Source organism: Bubalus bubalis, chromosome 18 (assembly GCF_019923935.1).
Source record: "Bubalus bubalis isolate 160015118507 breed Murrah chromosome 18, NDDB_SH_1, whole genome shotgun sequence".
NCBI lineage: Eukaryota > Metazoa > Chordata > Mammalia > Artiodactyla > Bovidae > Bubalus > Bubalus bubalis.
Window position 1 is genome coordinate 9,579,869 of NC_059174.1, and position 20,629 is coordinate 9,600,497.

A 20,629-nucleotide genomic window follows, 5' to 3' on the forward strand; every position below is an offset into this window, starting at 1 on the left:
CCTATGTCACAACTGGGAACGAACCGCTTGAAAGGGAGCCCTCCAAATGGACTGACTCTGAGCGACAGGTTAAGCCATGTGTTAAGCCAGTAAAATTTCGGCTTGAAATTTATTTTCTCAGTCTACACCAGCCTAATACATAGTCCATGTTTGTAAATAACAAAACTGCCCTTTAAATAGATATAAATAAGGAAAACAGGCCAATTTTCAGACTTTACCTATGAATTAATATTTAGGGCAAGTCAGGCATGAATTATTTACCTGTTTCTGCTTATACCTTCATCATTACCTCAAGCTGTAATAGAAGAAAGATGATAAGAAATAAAAGTATTCATTCTTTATTCATTCATTCATTCACCTTATTCATTTATTGATTCACTCATGCATTCAAAAAAATGTTTACAAAACTCTTAACTATGTACAAAGCATTATCCTGGTATCTGAAGATTTTCATGCTTTTCTCATGAAATTTAAGCAGAAAAACTAAATGATGTTAGTGTTAGCATGTTCTTTTTTCATTTACTGAAGCGTAGTTGATTTACTATGTTGTATTAGTTTCTGCTGGACAGCAAAGTGGCTCGGTTATGAGCATATATGCATTATTTTTCATATTCTTTTCTGTTGTGCTTTATCACTGGATGCTGACCACAGTTCCCTGTGCTATACAGTACGACCTTGTCACTTATACATTCTATACAGACTTGTTTGCATCTAGTATTAGCATGTTCTTCAACATTATATACTATGTATATCTGCACATTCGGCGGTGCTAATATTTGAGCCATTGTGAGGGGAATAAATACAGAAGAGACAGTATGACTGTGCTCAATGAGCTTCACGTCAGTGAGAGTTCTTCCAAAAGAAAGGCTGATTATTTCCATTCTGTGGGTGCGGGATTTTAGAAGTGCCGTTACTCTTAGATACAAGGGTGTACATGACTCTGAGATGGCATTTCTCAGCGTCAGCACTACTGACGTTTAGGACTGCTTGATTCTGTGCGGTGGGGCTGTTCCATCCCTTGGGCAGTGTCTAGCAGCACCCCTGGCCTCTGCCCCTAGATTCCAGTATCGTGACAACCCCAAAACGTCTCCAGACATTGCCCAGGGTCAGCTGAGGGATAGAAGCAACCCCACTGAAAACCACTGCTCTAAGGAGAACTAGAATTACTTTCTAAATATCTCTTAAATTGGTTTAGCAACAAACAAACAAAAACTACATAACTTCCTCTTGTCTTTCCCTTGAGTTTTATGGGAAAAAATATTTTCCCATTTGAGAATTTCAGCTACTTCCTACTAATCCTATACAAAGATTTCTTTTTATTACTGTGGAATGCTAAAGATAGATATTCCACTTAAAATTGCTTTTTTGAAGTATTTTAGGCAAAATCAGTTAATTCAACAGCGTTTCCTGGATCCTTTTGAAAGAGCTGCATAGAAAAGGAATTAGAGATAAAAAGATTAAATAGAATTTTTTAATAGGTTTTGAGAAAAACATTACCTTCAAATGCTGGATGAAATGAAGGAATTAGGGCAATAAAGTGAATCCTGGCAGGAGGGACCCTAGTTTTACCATGTGTTACCTTCTATTTCAAAAACAGTTATTTTTCCCAACATCTGGCCTGCTGCAGCTCAAACAACAGCTCACCAGAGAAGCAGGGCAGAGGCGCCAAGAGACTGAACGATTAGCAGGCGCAACCAAGAACTGAAATAGTCATAAGGTGGCTCTGTCACCACCATCTCTTTATCGCTATGAAAATAAACAATCTTTGAAAACAGATGGGAGACAACCATTGCTCAACTTGTCATAACTTATTACATATTTGACTGTCAATTTGTATTTAAAAAACCAACTAGCTCCTGGGAGGGAGAGCAAATTTGAGAGCAGAAGTTGATCGCATTTCAAATCAAGCCGGCGGTAATTGCAGCTGCGCAGAGGCACGCCTGGCTGCTATAATAGGAAGCGGGCGACCATCTCAAAATTGAAGGCGTTCTCACTTTTAAGAACAGAGTTGTCTTCCTAGTTGAAGGTACTCACTCATCTCAAACCTGCATGGAACGTATGTACTTTGTGCTGGTTTGATTCAGTGCTTTTCCAGAGAATACTCATTAGGCAACCTCCACGCTTAGTAATCAGCATGGTGCAGTGATTTATGGTGAAGTCATTGGTAGCCCCAAAAGCCCAACATTTGGGAAGCGGGTTGCATTTTCTTCTCATCTATTTTTTGCCTGCACCTGTCTCTTTTGATTCTGGTCCAATCCGTTGAATATATTGTGCTATCTGGTTAATAAAAATGGCAACTTCCACACTATTTTTTTTTTTTGGCAGTATTTTCTAGCTTCTATGTGAAAATAATCCACTTATAATCCTATACCTGTTATCTATTGCTGTATAATGATACACATCAAAACTTAGTGACTTAAAACAACAGTCATTTATGTATGATTCTGTAAGTTGGGATGGGTTCAGTGGGCATTTCTCTTGTTCGTTCTGCCTGGGGTTGGTCACATGGCTGCTGTCGTGCAGGAGTTCAGTTGGAGCTGAATGGTCTAAGATGGCCTCAGCTTTCATGTGTGATGGGTATTTAGGGGTATCAGCCAGGGAGCATCACTTCCCAGATGTGTGGCCGCCTCCAGAAGGAGAGCCCAGATACCTTTAGATGGCGACTGGGTTCTAGGACAAGCTCCAGTGAATAGGCACTGCCAAACCTCTGTTTGTATCCATGTGTCCCACTGGCCAGAGAATGTCAGATGGCTAAACCCACAGTCCAGGTGGAAGGAACCATACACAGTTACGTGGAGTTGTGGCTTGACAGGGGCCGCTAATAGGACAGTCTTACCACCTGATAGAAAGATTATCTCTGGATTCAAGATGATTTAAGTAAGTGGAAGTCAGCTTGAATATTTGAAAATACCTGAGAAATTGTGACTAGATGTTTCCACTTTTGACTAAATTACTGCCCTCTAGCTCTAGGCTAAAGCGACAAATTTTACTTAAATTTACTTTCTAGAGTAACACTACTTAATAAAGTGCATTTATTTATTTTCTTCAATCTTTACCTTCTCCTTTTTCAGAGAGCATTAGTTGTGACTGCGTGAAATAACAAACTCAAAATAACAATGGCTCAAACAATATGGGCTTTTACCTTTTATTTATTTTTTGTTCATGTAAACAAAGCCAAAGGCAGGAAGTCCAAGCTTTCCTTCAAACTCCATGTCTTCAGAGACTCAAATTCTTTGTGGTCTGCCTTTCTATCATATGGCTTTTATTTGAAGGGCCGCCTCATGGTCTAAAATGGCTGCTGAAGCCATCAGTCTGTGGGGTCTGCTGCGGGTGAAATATAATATAATTCCATGATGCTACTCTGGGAATGGGACCGGAGAGTCATACCCTTGGGGCCAATGGGTCTGGGCTGCTGTCAGAGAGAAGCCAAAGGTCGTTGGCATCTTCATCTAAACTCACATCATCAAGAACTCTTATGAGTCTAATACACAGCCTGGCCACCATATGAAAATGTGCTGGTGAGTGACTGTCCCTGGATAATTAGGGGGCAGAGGGGCAGCACCCCCGCCCCCCGCCCCACAAGGAGCAAAGGTGACAAAGTTAAACCTCACCGGGCCTGGCCTTAAATCTAACTTGCTCCCTCCCTTCCCTCCTCCCCAGAGTCAGGGTCAAAGCCTCTCTTCCCCTGAGTGTCAGGAAGCACTTTCTTTAGGAGTTTCCTCACCCACAGCAGACAGCCCCCTCCTCCTCCCACCCCCCTCTGCTAGTAGAGTGTTTTGGAGATAAGCAGAGAAACTTAAAGTGAATTATGAGGAGCGGCTTGCAATTGGACATCCCCTCAAATGAAGATAAAGCAGGTCTGAAGTACTAATGTAGGTCAATGGGAAAGTAAGACATTATTTACGATTCATTCCTCGGGTGCTTTTTCAGGCATGCACGCACCGCAGAGTGCTGCTGCCTCTGGATACCTCTCAGATTGGTTTGGTATCTTTTGTCAACTAATCTAGACAGTTTCCCTGTTAATTCCCATGTACATGGAAACATTAACAAGACCAGAGGAAGCTGGTTCATGCATGCATGAGCTCGACAGACATTTCTAGGCTATCTAAGGAAAGAAAGGGATGGTTTCCTTAAGAGATTTTAATTAATCCCCGCTTCTGAGATGCTGGGCATGAATCCCACAGCGAGCACTGCACTGGGTGGTTGGGTCCCACCAGACATTTGACTCGTCACCATCACACACAGCAATGAGGTCCCCAGAACTGAGTTGCAAGTTGGAGCAGTGAATATGAATATCAATGAAACTTACATCTCTTGAGTGTTTACCGTTGCCCAGCCATTGGACTTTATATTCCTCAATTTATTCATTCCCTTTGGGGTCAGTGTAACCTCTAAGAGGGAGAAAATTGGTACTTGGAAGGGGAGGGTATTAAAAACATGAGCTATTACAGTGGTTTGTGGTCCTCAAAGGGCCATCGTATATACATAAATATCTATGGCAGGGGATGGCTGAAAGAGAAAAAAACATATCTAAAAATATTCTCTGTGAATTGACATGAAAAAATAAAGGTTGAGAAACACTGCATTATTTCGTTCAATGCCCACAACAGCCAATGAAGGGAGATGCTCTTTTGAAAGTGAGAAAGTTGAGGATTTGCGATGTAAAGGAATTTGCCCAGGGATGCCTAGATGGTTGTTGGTGGGGTAGGATTTGATAGTCGACAGGCCACATCCTCAGTGGTGCCTCTTAACACTATTCTGCCTGCATTTGCTCGCCTGGTTCTCTCCTCGCTATTAAGGACTATTAGGAGAGAGCTGGGCTGTGTCCACATGTGTGGTCAGAAAGTAGTTCCAGGCTGGTTGACAGGTGGGGAGTTGGACGTTCTGGGCCACTGAAATCACAGTGGAGCAGTCTGCATGTTTGTGCTCTGACAGTCATGACCATGAGATATGCCTGTATCTGGAAGCAGAACTTGGCCGGTACAGTGACGCCTTCATTCTGGTTTGCCCAGGGCTGTCCTGGAATGCTCTCAGCCTCCTGAGCACTGGCCTGCTTGTCATCCCATGTCTAGAATGCTTGCTGGGCATTTGGTATCAGGATGCCCAGAACCCCTTCATCCTGAAGGGTTTCAACAGAAATCAGTTTCCAATCAGCATCAGGCTGACTAGATGTGCCCCCCACAATACATCTGTGACCTTCTTACCTGGCTGAACAAGTCAAGGTGCCAAGAGTCCAAGGGCTTCCCTTCTGACACTTAGTGATGCCTGCCATCTCTGATCACATCGGTTTTTAAATTTTGCATCCCTGGAAAGCACACAGTTGCTTCAACTGTGCTATCAGAAGTCCTCTGCCAAATACAGACCTGAATGTCCATGTCTCCATATATTATTCACTTATAGGATATCGGTTTTGTATTTTTTTTCTTAAAAGAAAAAAGAGTCTGACACTTTTGATCATATGAAGGAAATGTTCAGGGATGAAGGCAAGCAAATGTCAAGAACAGAAGGATGTTGTCACCTGTGAGACAGACAGAGCGAGCTGTCTTTCAGAGTCTCCCACTCTTGAGGCTGGCTGACCTTTCCTGGAGATTGAAAACAGCCCCTTACCCTCAGATCAGTGCTCTGCTTCTCAAGGGTATGACTGTGCCTGAAATCACAAGGAAGCCAAACTTCAAATACCAGCTTCAAGGTCATGATACCAGGCAGCACCTATCTTTAATCAGAGAAATACAGCCAAGAAGAAGGGGATTTTGGCCAAGACAAAACCCTCCTAATGGTTTATCAGCCTGTCGCATTGGCAGCCATGTCCTTCGACAAAAGGAAATGATGGCCCGACTTGAGGCTTTCAGCCAGCACAGCTTGAAATTCTCCTATTCTGCTTTGGAGGGACCGCTGCTAGTTCATCTGGCTCTGGGAGTGACGGAGTGATTATCATTTATTTTGACACTCGGGAGAATATTGTGATGGGGGAGAAGACAGAAATGTACCACGTGGAGGACCTGCATGTGTGTCTATCATATAATTATCACATCTCTGCCATCGGGAAGCACTCACAGGCACAAGATGAGCACGAATGAGAAGCCGCTGAGATGGTAGAAATGAACGAGTGCTTCTCCGAGTCCAGGACTGGGGCTTGGGCAAGGTTGAGGCACCGGGGCCATCCAGACACACTGAAACAACTGTCCTGGCACCCACCAGCTAGCCACCAGCCCTGAACCTGGAACTGGCATGTGTCTATTGAATCCAGGTCCAATAAGGGCCTCTAGAGGGGAAAGAGCTCAGAGGCAGTGAGAAGCACACCTGGTTATGAAAAATGTCCAGGCAGTGCGGTCCACTCTTCTCACCAACGAGCTATCCGTGACTTCAGTCACTGTGGAATAAGTCAAAGCTACAGAGAGCTGTAAGAATGCAATTCTACCCAACGGACATTGATGGAGGACCTATTCAGTGTCAGCTACCAAGCTTATAAATATGAACAGAACACAGTCTGGGTCCCCCACAAGCTAGATTTAGGACAGTGTGATCCAGCACATAAAGATGTTCTTAAAATGAAGAGTTTCCATCAACAGAGAAGTTTGGGAAATGCTACAAATTCTGTTCTCTCTTGGAGATTCACAATATGCATTTGCTTATTAAGGATGCTAGGAATCCTTCAGGAGGGGAAACCTGTTCAACTGTGCTTCCTGCATATTTCCCAAATGGGTTTCTCCACTGAGCCCACAGAACTAGGGTCTCTTGGAAACAATCTAGGAAATGCTGGTTTACGAGGCTTTTCCAGCCATTGCAGAACCTGGAAGTACTAAAATCACCATCCCATCCCTGGGGAGGAGTAGGCAAGGGCAGGATGATGGACCCATCAAGCCGGGGCTCAAGATAGAGCCCTGATCCTAGAGGAGGATTAGAGTACCGTATGGAGAAGCGTTGGTGGCTGCCGAATGTGTGTGTGTAGGTGTGTCAGTGTGTGTACACATGCATGTGTTTGTGTTCATAGAGATTTGTGATCTCCACAGTACAAACCCAAATCCACAAGCTAAAACTGCGGACTAGGTGGCAGTGTTAGTACAAGTTCATGCACCCGACGCACAGTGAGGCCAAACAGATGGTTCCATCAGAGTTTGGAGCTCATGCCCTAAGAAGCCCTGAACTCCCCAGAGGGTTTCAGCAAAGCACTTTTAAAAGCCAGGCTGGGGAGAGGAGCCGCAGGGAGCTACAGGAAGGGGAGGGCAAGGCAGGGTAACTCAGAGCAGACGGGTGCCGGGACTCTTGCCATGCCAGGGGCCAGTTTCCATGGACAACTCGACTCTGAGCTCCTGCGTCCATCTGAGGCCATTGCCTGCACCTCCGTGATGGGCTCAGAGCCCAGGCCAGGACGATGATAAAGGCATCGCCTCTGAACACTGACCTACCAGGCACTGAGCTATGTCATGTGTTGCCCTCCTTACAGTGACCAGAGAGAGGAGTGTTACTGATGTCCTCATGTCAGGAGCAGGCGCATGGGGAAACTGAGGCTCACGGAAGGCTGGCTGGCTTGCCTGAGTTCACACAGTTAGCTATGACTGAACCTAGGTCAGGCTGCTTCCTTCAGAGCTGCAGACCCTTGCAGATGCCATAAATGGCGCTCACGCCCCACAGAGGAGGGCCTCAGAAGTGGACCCAGACGCGCGCTCACGCCCCCCAGAGGCGGGCCTCGGAAGTGAACGCAGACGCACGCTCACACCCCACAGAGGCGGGCCTCAGAAATGAACCCAGACGCGTGCTCATGCTGGGCGAAGACCAAGGCACGGCTTAATATCAGGTCACTTGCTCCCTAATAATCCATTAAAACAAAAAGCATCTTCTATATGTCCTTGGGAATATTCCAGAATAGCCTTTTATCATACCATGCTGTGTGTGTATGCTCAGTCATGTCCAACTCTTTGTGACCCTCTGGACTGTAGCCCACCAGGCTCCTCTGTCCATGGGATTTTCCTGGCAAGAATACTGGAGCAGGTTGCTATTTCCTCCTCCAAGGCATTCTTCCCAACCCAGGGATAGAACCCATGTCATATGAACCCATCTATCATATACCATGTTATCAAATCTGTAAAAACTAACAATGAAAAATGACATGACTAATGAATGGCCTGGTAGAAACTAAAAATTCATCAACCTGAGAGGTGCTTTTTCCCCCCTTCTTATGAAGCCAGTCACAAACTGTGACAGTCCCAAACTGTGATGACTTCATTTTTTTATGCTTTCTTTTGCTTGTTCATCTCTAACTTCAATTAATGGCAAATTAAATAGGGCATGGATTCCATCAGTCAAGCATTCATTAGACACTGACAAAGTACAAGGCAGCCAATCACACGTACGTGACTGGAGACTGTTTCTTGTGGCATCCACAGTCCTTCCAGGCCTTGCCCACTCAGAGCGCAGTGAGCTCAGCCCAGGGTAAGATGTGAGCCTGGAAGCTGCCTCTGATTTCTGGCAGAGACCCCCCAAGTAGGCCTGTTTTCCTAGGCCATGAAGGCAACTGAGTGTACCCTTCACACTCACGCTGATGGACTGGCAGTGGCTGCCTGGCCCACTGGACAGAGACAGAACCCTGATCCCACAGAGCGTCCCAGTGGGAAATAGAACATAACAATCAAATGGCTTGCTGCCATCTCCCAAAGGCAAGGGGCCAGGGAGCAGGCTGCTGCACATGCCAAGAACTTGCTATTCTTACCCTGGACCCTGAGGCCTGCCCTGTGACAATTTCACAAAGAAGCAAAGGGCAGAGATAGAGTAGCAGACATGTCCGGAGGCATCTGGCCTAAGGCAGTGTTGGTGAAATCAGCTAAGACTGTGGAACTAACTGACCCCACCTTAGAATACTCAGATGCTTTGCCTGATCATTCAGACCTGATGGTTAGTAATTCCAATTGTGGGAAAGAATAAACTGGCTTTCACTATTCAAGAAGCACTGTTATAAAAGGGAAAGGAACACGAGGATGGTAGCCGAGCTGGAGGGACTCTGTGTTTCCGTTAAGCTAGAATATTTCCTGGATATTCCTGCTGGGAACCATAGCTCTACTGCTTCAGCCTCATACCAGGTTGCCCCCATGCTGTGCGCCCAGAGGATTCAGAATCAGGACATGGGGCCTGTATTCACAGGAGCGTAAACTACAGTGAAGATCTATGGTTGAGCAGGTCACCCAGGCTCACAGCTGTCAGGACAACGGGCAAATGTGCCTGATTCTGTTCTAGTCTGTGCTTCTACTGGTGTTTATAACCATGATCCCTTTAAATTAAATTTTAATCTCAAAACTACATCCCCCTTGTAAAAATGATCAAAACATTAGAGATTGGGCTATCATCTTCTCCCATGACCATTATTCCTGGTACCCTCTCCCCTTGCCCAAGTTTAGCCACCAAAATCAGTGTGAAGTCCACCCCTATAGACCTTCCTCTATCCGTTTATGGACATAAACTGTACTTGAAAAAATACATGCATAAAGTTTGTGGAATTTTCCGCATGTTAATAGGCTCACAGAAATGATGGTATACTGTGGGCCAGTCAGTCAGTCAGTTCAGTCGCTCAGTCATGTGTGACTCTTTGTGACCCCATGAATTGCCTACTATGGGTGACATTCCCCAACCTGATATTTTTCAATTTTGGAGAGCCCCTCGTCTTAGAACACATTAGATCTACAAACCTTTTCTGAGTGCTGCAAAACATTCCATAGTGTGGGGATGCCATCATTTTAGCAATTCCCCTGTTGTTGGACGTTTAGGTCGTTTCCCAGCTTTTCTCAGACTCGCCCTGAACATCCCCACAAAAACACCTGTAACACCCAAGTCGTCACGCCTGTGCACAGAGGTGCTCAAGTCTTGTCTGTTCCCGGTTCCCTTTAACCAGAAGTAACTGGGATGCCTTTCCCTTAGAGGCCCTCCCCCTCCCCCTCCCCTCCCTTACACCTACGCACCCTTGGGCCCTGCACCAGGGACCCCTCCCGAGCCCCTGGCTAGACGAGGCTGCTCTCTTCCGTATTCACATCACCCTCTCTCAGTGCACTGTGAGTGCGTTAATATTTTCATATGCTCTCTCTGCTGCTTATCGCTGACCTGCCAGACCCCAGAGAATGTGACTTTTTGCACCTCTATTTCCCCAGAACCCAGCCCAGGGTCCCCTCCCCCACGTGGTAGGCATTCAATAAGAGCTTTTAGAGTGAAGGCCATTGTCACAGAGCCACATCCACAATGGGATGAAAACCCATGGAAATAAACAGCATATCAGCAGAAGGAAAAATTAAGCTGTCAATCTGCTGAACAGCAAACATTTCTTTTCTATATTTCAGGTCTTTTAACGTGATGGAGGAGAGAGGGAGGGGGTAAGGGAAGTTAAAACCTAAGGGAGCCAGGGAAAGGCTTTGCTTTTCATAATCTGGAAAGTGATTGACACATCACTCTACAGCCATTGCCCAGGTGGGGGACGGGCTTGGCCCATCACTGTCCCCCAGGTGACCATCACATGCTCTCTGTCTCGCCCCCGCAGGAACCACGGTGATGCGGATGACAGCCTTTGATGCAGATGACCCAGCCACGGATAATGCCCTCCTGCGGTACAATATCCGTCAACAGACGCCTGACAAGCCGTCTCCCAACATGTTCTACATCGATCCCGAAAAAGGAGACATTGTCACCGTTGTGTCACCTGCACTGCTGGACCGGGAGGTGAGCGGAAAGACACACCACTTCCCTTTCATGAGAATCGAACGTGGCTTTCACACGCGGGAAGATGTGGGGCTTCCATCAATGGCCCCTTCCGTATCGTGGGAGCGGCAATGAGATATCGACCCGTGGCTGGATGGGGAAAATCGGTCAAGGGAGATGACATGTTATGTGACCCCAGAAAGCACACACCGAAAAAATCACGTCCTTTGAGGTCATTTGCATTCATTCAGCTTGATGGCTGTTTGCTCACCTGCCACTTACTCTTGAGGCCCCTGTGACTGGGCTCTGCCTGCCTCACTTTTCCGCTCTGAGTGAGGGGTAGATGGGAGGGAGGTGACTGTTTGAGATGACTGATGCTCTCCTTGTCACAGAGTCCGGTGGCTTCAACTTACCCCTTTCTCAGACCCTGTGCTGTCCGTGCCAGTGTGTGCCCTTCAGGCTCAGCTCTTGTCCTGCGAGGCCATCCCTGTAGGAATCTCCCCATCTTCCAGGTCACGTGTCACAGACAGGTACCCCATGGGCTGAGTCAGCCTACACGCCGGCTCTTTGGTTTGGCCCAGGGTGTTTTAAGATTTCATATTAGTTGCCATATCAAAATACTTCAACTTTATATTTCGTGTTTTTTTTTAATTCCCATTTCCAGCCTTTCTGAAAATCAGAAATTCTGGAAATCGGGGGCCCAGTTTCCATACATGGACAATCAGTCAGACCACTCGTGACTGTCAGAGGGAGCTGGTGGCAGCTGCCCCACTTAGGAGTGTTGTTCCTGGCCCACTTACGTCCCGCTGCACGTGCCCCCGGTCCTGGCCTTTCTCCGAGTTCCAGGGCCACCCTGTCGAACCCCGCAGGCCAGCCTCCTTTCCATAAGAGAGCCTCTTGGCCCTTCACACAGGAAGACGCCAACCCACTTGGGGGTGCTCTGCATCATCAGCCACCCAGATCTGCCCCCATCCTGGGATCCCTTGTTCCCAGCAGGACATTGTCCCATGGCCTGTCCCCTGGCAGTCACCCTTGACTTCTGCAAGCCCATCTGCCCCAGGACGAGCGCTGAGTTTCCCTATGGGGTCCTGTGCATTTTCCCTTCCATATTTTTGATTTACAAATGCCTTCTCCTCACCCTTCTGTTTTCTTCACTGTAGCTCCTCCTGGGAGTCTGGGTCAGACCCGCCCACCTCTCTGGGAAGCCGGGCTCCGCCCCCAGGTCTTGCACAACCTCTTGCTCCTGCAGTCTCTGACTGCTCTTACCTGCAGCCTCACCGGGCACCGGCCACGCGCTCCTTTACATGCTTGTCTCTCTCTTTAATGAATGTCCTCTTCCACTTGGTCTAGACCTGATGCAATAACAGCTAGTCTCAGACGGTTATTTAAATTTTAATTGACATTCTTGAAATTAAAATGTAAAGATCAGTTTCTCCATCAGACCAGACAAATCTCAAGTGATCAGGAGCCCCGCATGGCTAGTGGCTACTTTACCGACCAGGGCACAGGTAGACTGTTCCCACCATCACAGAAAGTTCTAGTGGGCACCACTGGCATAGACAGTAAATGTCTTGAGAACAGAGATTCTTTGATCACCTGAATGTTTGTTTGACCACTGCCTACCAGTTTCAGTGCTCTCAAAACTCCTAAGTATGTTTTTTTTTTATTTTATTTTATTTTTTAACTTTACAATATTGTATTGGTTTTGCCATATATCAAAATGAATCCACCACAGGTATACATGTGTTCCCCATCCTGAACCCTCCTCCCTCCTCCCTCCCCATACCATCCCTCTGGGTCGTCCCAGTGCACCAGCCCCAAGCATCCAGTATCGTGCATCGAACCTGGACTGGCGACTCGTTTCATATATGATATTATACATATTTCAATGCCATTCTCCCAAATCATCCCACCCTCTCCCTCTCCCACAGAGTCCAAAAGACTGTTCTATACATCAGTATCTCTTTGGCTGTCTCGTATACAGGGTTATTGTTACCATCTTTCTAAATTCCATATATATGCGTTAGTATACTATATTGGTGTTTTTCTTTCTGGCTTACTTCACTCTGTATAATAGGCTCCAGTTTCATCCACCTCATTAGAACTGATTCAAATGTATTCTTTTTAATGGCTGAATAATACTCCATTGTGTATATGTACCACAGCTTTCTTATCCATTCATCTGCTAATGGACATCTAGGTTGCTTCCATGTCCTGGCTATTATAAACAGTGCTTCAATGAACATTGGGGTACACGTGTCTCTTTCAATTCTGGTTTCCTCAGTGTGTATGCCCAGCAGTGGGATTGCTGGGTCATAAGGCAGTTCTATTTCCAGTTTTTTAAGGAATCTCCACACTTCTCCATAGTGGCTGTTTGCATTCCCACCCACAGTGTAAGAGGGTTCCCTTTTCTCCACACCCTCTCCAGCATTTATTGCTTGTAGACTTTTGGATCGCAGCCATTATGACTGGCGTGAAATGGTACCTCATAGTGGTTTTGATTTGCATTTCTCTGCTAATGAGTGATGTTGAGCATCTTTTCATGTGTTTGTTAGCCATCTGTATGTCTTCTTTGGAGAAATGTCTATTTAGTTCTTTGGCCCATTTTTTGATTGGGTCATTTATTTTTCTGGAATTGAGCTGTAGGAGTTGCTTGTATATTTTTGAGATTAGTTGTTTGTCAGTTGCTTCATTTGCTATTATTTTCTCCCATTCTGAAAGCTGTCTTTTCACCTTGCTTATAGTTTCCTTTGTTGTTCAGAAGCTTTTAAGTTTAATTAGGTCCCATTTGTTTATTTTTGCTTTTATTTCCAATATTCTGGGAGGTGGGTCATAGAGGATCCTGCTGTGATGTATGTAGGAGACTGTTTTGCCTATGTTCTCCTCTAGGAGTTTTATAGTTTCTGGTCTTACATTTAGATCTTTATTCCATTTTGAGTTTATATTTGTGTATGGTGTTAGAAAGTGTTCTAGTTTCATTCTTTTACAAGTGGTTGACCAGTTTTCCCAGCACCACTTGTTAAAGAGATTGTCTTTTCACCATTGTATATTCTTGCCTCCTTTGTCAAAGATAAGGTGTCCATAGGTGCATGGGTTATCTCTGGGCTTTCTATTTTGTTCCATTGATCTATATTTCTCTCTTTGTGCCAGTACCATCTAAGTATGTTTTTTGACATATTAGTAAGAATGAGTTGGAGATGACAGTAAGATCTTACATGTAAAGGGTGGGAAACTGGAGCTGGAAATGGGGAATTATTGGAAGGGAAGGAAGAGAATGAAATTTGCATTGAAATTGTGATTGTCACTTGGAACATGCAATGGTTTTTCATCAAAAATAGGAAGCAGAAAAAAGAATATTTCAAGTCCGTTTCCTCCATTTTGTCTCCCATTCTTTTTCCAAACCTCCTTATTTTTGTTATTGCCTGACTGATGTATTATCTTCTTCAGAGGGAGGTAATGACTTTCCAATTCTCCCTTTATCCCCCATCTAGCATGTGTGTGAAAGAGTGCACATGCGCATGCACACACACACCAGCTTTCCCATAACCCCTAATTCTCCCAAAATCACTTGCAAATTCTTCTTGCAAAAGAAAGATGAAATGGTGATTTCTCTATCTCAGCTTCTATTTTTACTGATAGAAAATGTTTTGTCTCTATTTATAAAGCGGAATGATAATATAGTAGATCACAGCATTTTTAAGGTTTATTTGGGGGTACCAATGTGTCTCAAGTTCATGACCCTGTCATTTGGGTGTTTGTTAAATTGCAAGTATATAATTATGGGAGTTGAATTTAGCCTTTCTAGCCACAATACATAAAAAAAAAAGAAAAGAAAGATCAACATAATTTAACTGAAATTGGAAAATCAATGAAAATGAATGAAAAGTGTCACTTTTCTGTGAGGGTTTCAAGAGTTCAGTGCTGAGCCAGGCAACATGGGTACAATCTGAAGGGAAGAAATGCCCCTGAATTCAGGCATACCTCGTCTGTTTCCGAGTGCTGTGCTAAGCTTGTCCTGCACAAGTCTGCTGAAAAGGTGAAACATGCCTTTATTTACATTTAAAGGGGCAGAACTCACGTGTCAGACTTCCCATCGGTGTTTTCCAGTTTGCAGTGTTTTCTTACGAGGCTCTTCCTAAGATTCATGTGTGTATAAGTTCCCATAGCAGAATTATGGAGTTGTTTGTTATTTCTGGAGACCTTCTGAGAAGGCATCCTGTCTTAGGTGTGGTTTCAAAATTCTACTTCTGGACAATCTGGGCAGAACACTTAAAACTGATCTATGCACCATTCATTTCTAAGAAAATATTTCATGTCACCCCTACAAACTTTGATATCTCTTAAACTTATTACGTGTGGCTACCATGTATTCATTAACAGTATCTCAAATGGCGTGTTTGAGCGCTAAATGTTGTGAGTGTAAATAAATGGGATGGAGACTCCTGGAGCTGGGGCCCCCAAGATTTCACAAGTGGTTTGCTCCTGTCTGACCCTTGCCTTGTGGGGAGGTTCCAGAAGTCTGAGGGTTGACCCGAGCTTAGTTGATATGATGTAAAATTTTCATTTTAATTTTCCATCTAGTACATTCTCAAAGAGGACCCCAGCAGGACCCCAGGGTCTTTTTCCAGTCACATGTCACAGTCTCCCTAGATTGTGCAGAGCATGTTCACCTCATCTGCAAGTCATGCCTCTTCACTTTTGCTGATGCTAGGCTGGGTTACGGAGAAGGCAATGGCATCCCACTCCAGTACTCTTGCCTGGAAAATCCTATGGATGGAGGAGCCTGGAAGGCTGCAGTCCATGGGGTTGCCGAGGGTCAGACACAACTGAGCGACTTCACTTTCACTTTTCACTTTCATGCATTGGAGAAGGAAATGGCAACCCACTCCAGTGTTCTTGCCTGGAGAATCCCAGGGACGGAGGAGCCTGGTGGGCTGCCGTCTATGGGATCACTCAGAGTCGGACACGACTGAAGTGACTTAGCAGTAGCGGCAGGCTGGGTTATTGCACGCCTTTAGATTCACAGCTGAGTTGTGAGAGCAGCTGCAGTGACCGTGTATTTTCGTTGCCTTACTGTAAGCTCGATGCTAATAGACAGCAAGTCTGACTTGAAAACATAGTGTATTTTCCATTACAAGCTCTTCTATTTACTTTTTCTGAAACCATTACAGAACATACAGTTCCTAAAGAGAGAGATCTTGGATCTTTGTCCCATCTCTGAATTCCCATTGTCAAACATATGTAACGCCAGGTAAATAAGACATTCAGTAAAGATTTGTTGGTAAAATCTTTGATGATAAAGAGGTGGATGGAAAGGTAGAGTAATTAATAAATATATGGGAGATGGGGGGACAGATGGATAAAGGGATGGATGGAGAGATGGATGGATAAAGGGATGTATGGAGGGATAGATGGATAAAGGAATGGATGGATGAATAGAGAGATGGATAAAGAGGGATAGAAGGACTTATTATGTTCCTTCAGTTTGTATTTATGAGTAAATAGCTAACATTATCTCAGAATTGCAAGACCCATATCCCACAGGAGTGTATATATAAACAGAAGAAATTATTCTATTTTAGTTGAGCGCTCACTCTTGCCCTTGTGTGTAGTCATCCAGTAATCTAGTCTATTCGCCTGATGCCTACCGTGTGTGAGAAACTGCAATAGGCTGCAAGAACGCCTTGGCGGATAGGATGGGCATGAGGATCTGGGTCTCTTGCTTAAATGTTTGGGGAAATGTTTGGAGAAAATAAGAACCATATATCCTACAAAATGAAATTGGGTTCATTGGGGGCACTGTTTTATTCTTTTCTATAACCATACTCAGCCCCTCATTCTGACAGATCCGTCTATGTTTTTAAGCTATGTCTGGCTGCACTACAAAATAAAATCAGATAAAGGTCCCTAACATTTGATAAATGGCTTATTTAGTTGATCATCTTGGCTGCTAGACTGAAATCCATCAGCTGAAATCTGCCAACTTTTCTGAACACAGCCAGCACAGTTTGCAACTACTCAGAGTACCTAATGGTCAGTTTGGAGGGTTGTTTTCTTTTTCTTCCATGCTTCTTTTTTTTTGGCAAACGGAAACAGTCTCCAAATGAGGCCCTTAAAATGCAGCCTTAACATTTGCGTTGTGAAAGTATCATTAGTCTTTTTAAGGAGTTTGAGCTGAGCACTTTTCTTTGTTTGAATTTGCCTTTATCCTATTATGTATTATCTTCCAGATAATCTAAGGAAAGTGATCGCCTGCCTGTTTAAAAAAAAAAAAAAAGGTACATACAATAAAATATCTTAGAACTCTGAATGTAATTTATTTTCTATTTTCAAGTGATAAAAGATTTTCTGAAACTTTATAATGCCCCCAATTTAGGGGCAAAATGTGAAAACTGAAAGAATTCTCTTCCTTCTTCCCATGGTGTCACATAAGGACTTATTTTTAGGTTTAAGTGCATTAGCTATGAGAGACTCAGGAGTCCTTTAAATATGTCAGAGAGGAAAATTGAAGAATGGTGGTGGGAACATCATATGAAAATAGTCAGTGAAATTGATGTGTTTGGTCAAGACAGTCTCAGTTAAACCATCATCACATTCTGCATCTCCAGAATCAAGTCAAAGTGCCTGAGAAGAATCATAATAAGGGATTGCATTTCTTCCATGCCCTGAATGAAAGCTAGAGGTAGTTTTCTTACTCTCATGAAAAAAACGTTCAAAGGCCGCTCTAATCTAATGCTAATATTTTACTCATTATCATCATGCTTAAAACATTGGCAGTAATTACACACAATTCAATCATGCTGACAGGAATATTCTCTTTCTTTGTTTTGGTGGGTGGGACCAGAATTATTTAATAGTAGCATCCTCACCATTTCTGTGAGCTATTTACTCACAAATATTTTTGTTGGGATCATTTTCTCCTTTTTTGATATCACTTGCTGCTGAGAAAATAGAAGGGGGAAAAGTAAATGTAAATAAATTGTCTTATTATTTTAAAAATAACGTATTATGCTTGCAAATGAAACACAGATGGTGAACCACCCTATGTGAATCAAACCCACTTGCTCTGTTGTGACAGCAAATAAAATAGAATGAGGCATTCATAAGGCATGATGCTGAGCCCTGGGGTCTGAAATTCAGTTACAAGCATGCCAACCTCCGCTGATGGCAATGCGGTTAGAGACAGGAGGGCAGGGTCTTACCCTGGGGCCAGCTCCGCTTCCCCACTCTGGATAAGTTCTAGCAGGAGACCTGGATGAATCTCAGAACTCTACTGGTGACCCTAACCATTCCCCCCCCAGACCTTCAGGGTTGGCCTAATCAACCCCTGAAGGCTAGGGCTTTGTCTAGTCACCTAGCATGACCTCAACTAAAAGCTGGTCTGAGAGGTATGGGGCAAGGGTATCATGAGTGCTGGCTTTAGCCTCTATGGATTCGTGGCCTACCTCCACCTCTAACCAGCAGTGAGAACACATACACACAAACATGTGCTATTTGAACTAGACTTGATGCATGAATGGAGTTCTGCAGTGAGGAAGCTGAGGGAAGAGCACCATGGGGAGCAGGACAGCGTGAGCGAAGGCATAGCGGCGTGTCCGTATGTCGCTCCAACAAAGACTGGGGATTTTAGGGTGTCATAGGAGAGATACCAGAAAAGGGCAAGGAGTTGATACAAGGTTGCCAAGGCTCCAAATGCCATCCTAAGGATAATGGGTATATCCTACTCTAAATAGTAAACTTTTACCAAACACAAGTTCATGTGCTCGGCACACCGTGAGGCCAAACAGACTGAACATTGGAGTTGGGAGCATAGAAAGGTTTATTGCAGGGCCATGCAAGGAGATAGGTGGCTTGTGCCCAAAAAATACCCTGAACTCCTCAAAGGGTTTCAGCAAAAGACCTTTCAAGGCAAAAGATGAGGGAGAGGCGTGGTTAGCGGCGCTAACCTCTCAGTGTAGGAATCCTCTGTTCTGGCAGCTGGGCACCTGGGTCAGGTCACAGCCTTCCTGTAAGCCTCCAACAAAACAAATGTGATTCTCTATTCTGCAGCTCTCTGCCTCTATATGAATGGACTCTTAAAGGTCAGCACTTTTGAGTATCCTGTATATTTCAGGCTATAAGGCTACATTCTTATACAAAGGTGCAGAGCCGGCATGACTAGGCACAGGCAACAGAACACAGAGGTTTAAGTCAAAAGGCACAGGTACAATATAAAGTCAGAGTTGTTCTTCCCCATTACAATACCGCCAACCATATTTAAGCAGTAAGCCCAGCATTCCCAGAGCTGTGACTTGGACAGAAGACTGGGTAAGCTTCAGGAGAGGCAGTCAGTGGGAAATCACTCATTTTGGAGGCAGACTTGAGGCTGCTTGGTGAATGATGAGCTGCTTTACAGAGATTCCCAGCCTCATCAAGGGGAGGTGAGGAGTTACCACTTGAATCTAAATTCTGCAGGTCAATAAACAACAGCCTGTTTTGTGCCTTCTGTTCTTGGGCAGCTTAAAGTACCAGACAATCAGGAGTTACTCAGCACATGTCAAATCAAAAGATACTTAACTTTGTCGTTAAGAGAGATTCAGCTTTTTATATTTGACAAATGTTTGATTCTCTGAGCTTTTTCCTTTTTTCTGTTTTTTTTTTTATATGGTAAAAATAACAAAATGCAGGGTGACGATGAATTTAGACTACTTCTGTTTTTCTGTCATTTTAAATCTCTCCATCTTATTTTGCATGAAGTACCCTAAAAAGCTAAAGAGCTTTTCCTTTTTTGGAAAAAAATCTCTTTTAGAGAGCAGTTTATTTCTCTTTATCAACCAAGAGCTCTGATTAGCATGTTAAGGCAAGTGTTGCTTCATTGACAGATTTTTTTTTTCCCAATGTATTTAAATAACATCTTTCTAAATCCTGTCCATGTTAGCAATCCTGGTAGGAGAGATACCTTCCAATTTAGAAAGAATGTCTAGTTAAGTTCTGGCTTTGAACTGGTGAAGAAAACAGGAAAAAGCTCTGCTCCAACCATAATGAGAACAGCCATCATTTAAGGAAAGGAGAGTTGATTGAGAGTCTCTGAAAAGCAGCTATTTTATACTTGCCTTAATAGGCTCAGCTTCCAGCCAGGCACTGGCTGACTGGGGTGCTCCCACAGCAAAGCATTTTAAGGGAAATCGAACAGAGGTTAGAATACTTAGATTAAGGCAAACTAGCTATAGCTCCTTTCAAGACACAATGACACCTCACAATGCCTGGAATCCACATTTCTTCCAGTCTCGTTTTAAGGGAGGAGCTCATTTTGAGTTAACTTCTCCATAGGATAAAAGTTCATTGTTACCATTAAACATGATATTCTGAAGACTTGATCAGCTTGATGAGATCTATGGCACTATGATGTCACATTCAACAATAAGACTTGAAAGTATAGAATCATCTATTAGATGAAAGGTCAGCAAACTTTTTCTTTAAGGGCTAAGTAGTAAATATTGTATAGGTTTTGGGTGCCAAGAGGTAAAATTGAGACTGTTGTGCAGATACTTATATAACCATTTAAAATGTAACCATTAAAAACTGGAAAAAAAAATTTCTAGCCTGAGAGCCATCAAAATATAGCCAATGGTCTGCACTTGGCCCACAGGCTATCACTGGCCAGCCCTGATCTGTTAAATTATTGGCCAGAGTGACCTCTGTAGCAGTAGCTTCAACTATTGATTGTTGCAGGTATGCATGTATCTATATCTGGAGGTCCTCTCTTAGAATATTGAGTCACAGTGATTAATCACCCCCTTGAAGTTGGATTATAGGGAAAGAAACTAGGTCATGGATGACTGGTCTGATTTCTTTTTTCTTTTTAACAGAAACAGTCCATTTCCAAACGATTAAGAAACAGATCATTGCAGATACTTGCTAATGAATTCTAAACTCAAAATTGGTTGCAATAATGAAAACAACTCCTTCAATCGAA

At 44.0% G+C, this 20,629-nt stretch overlaps 1 protein-coding gene across 3 annotated transcripts in view; it reads left to right on the forward strand.

Annotated features, from left to right (window-relative positions):
• CDH13 (cadherin 13) overlaps positions 1–20,629 on the forward strand; it is a 1,055,068-nt gene that overhangs the window by 815,833 nt on the left and 218,606 nt on the right. For all 3 annotated transcript variants that reach the window (XM_044931221.2, XM_025269790.3, XM_044931222.2), the window contains one exon: positions 10,517–10,695. In XM_044931221.2, the coding sequence (XP_044787156.2) occupies positions 10,517–10,695 (179 nt within the window). The remainder of the gene's footprint in view (positions 1–10,516; positions 10,696–20,629) is intronic.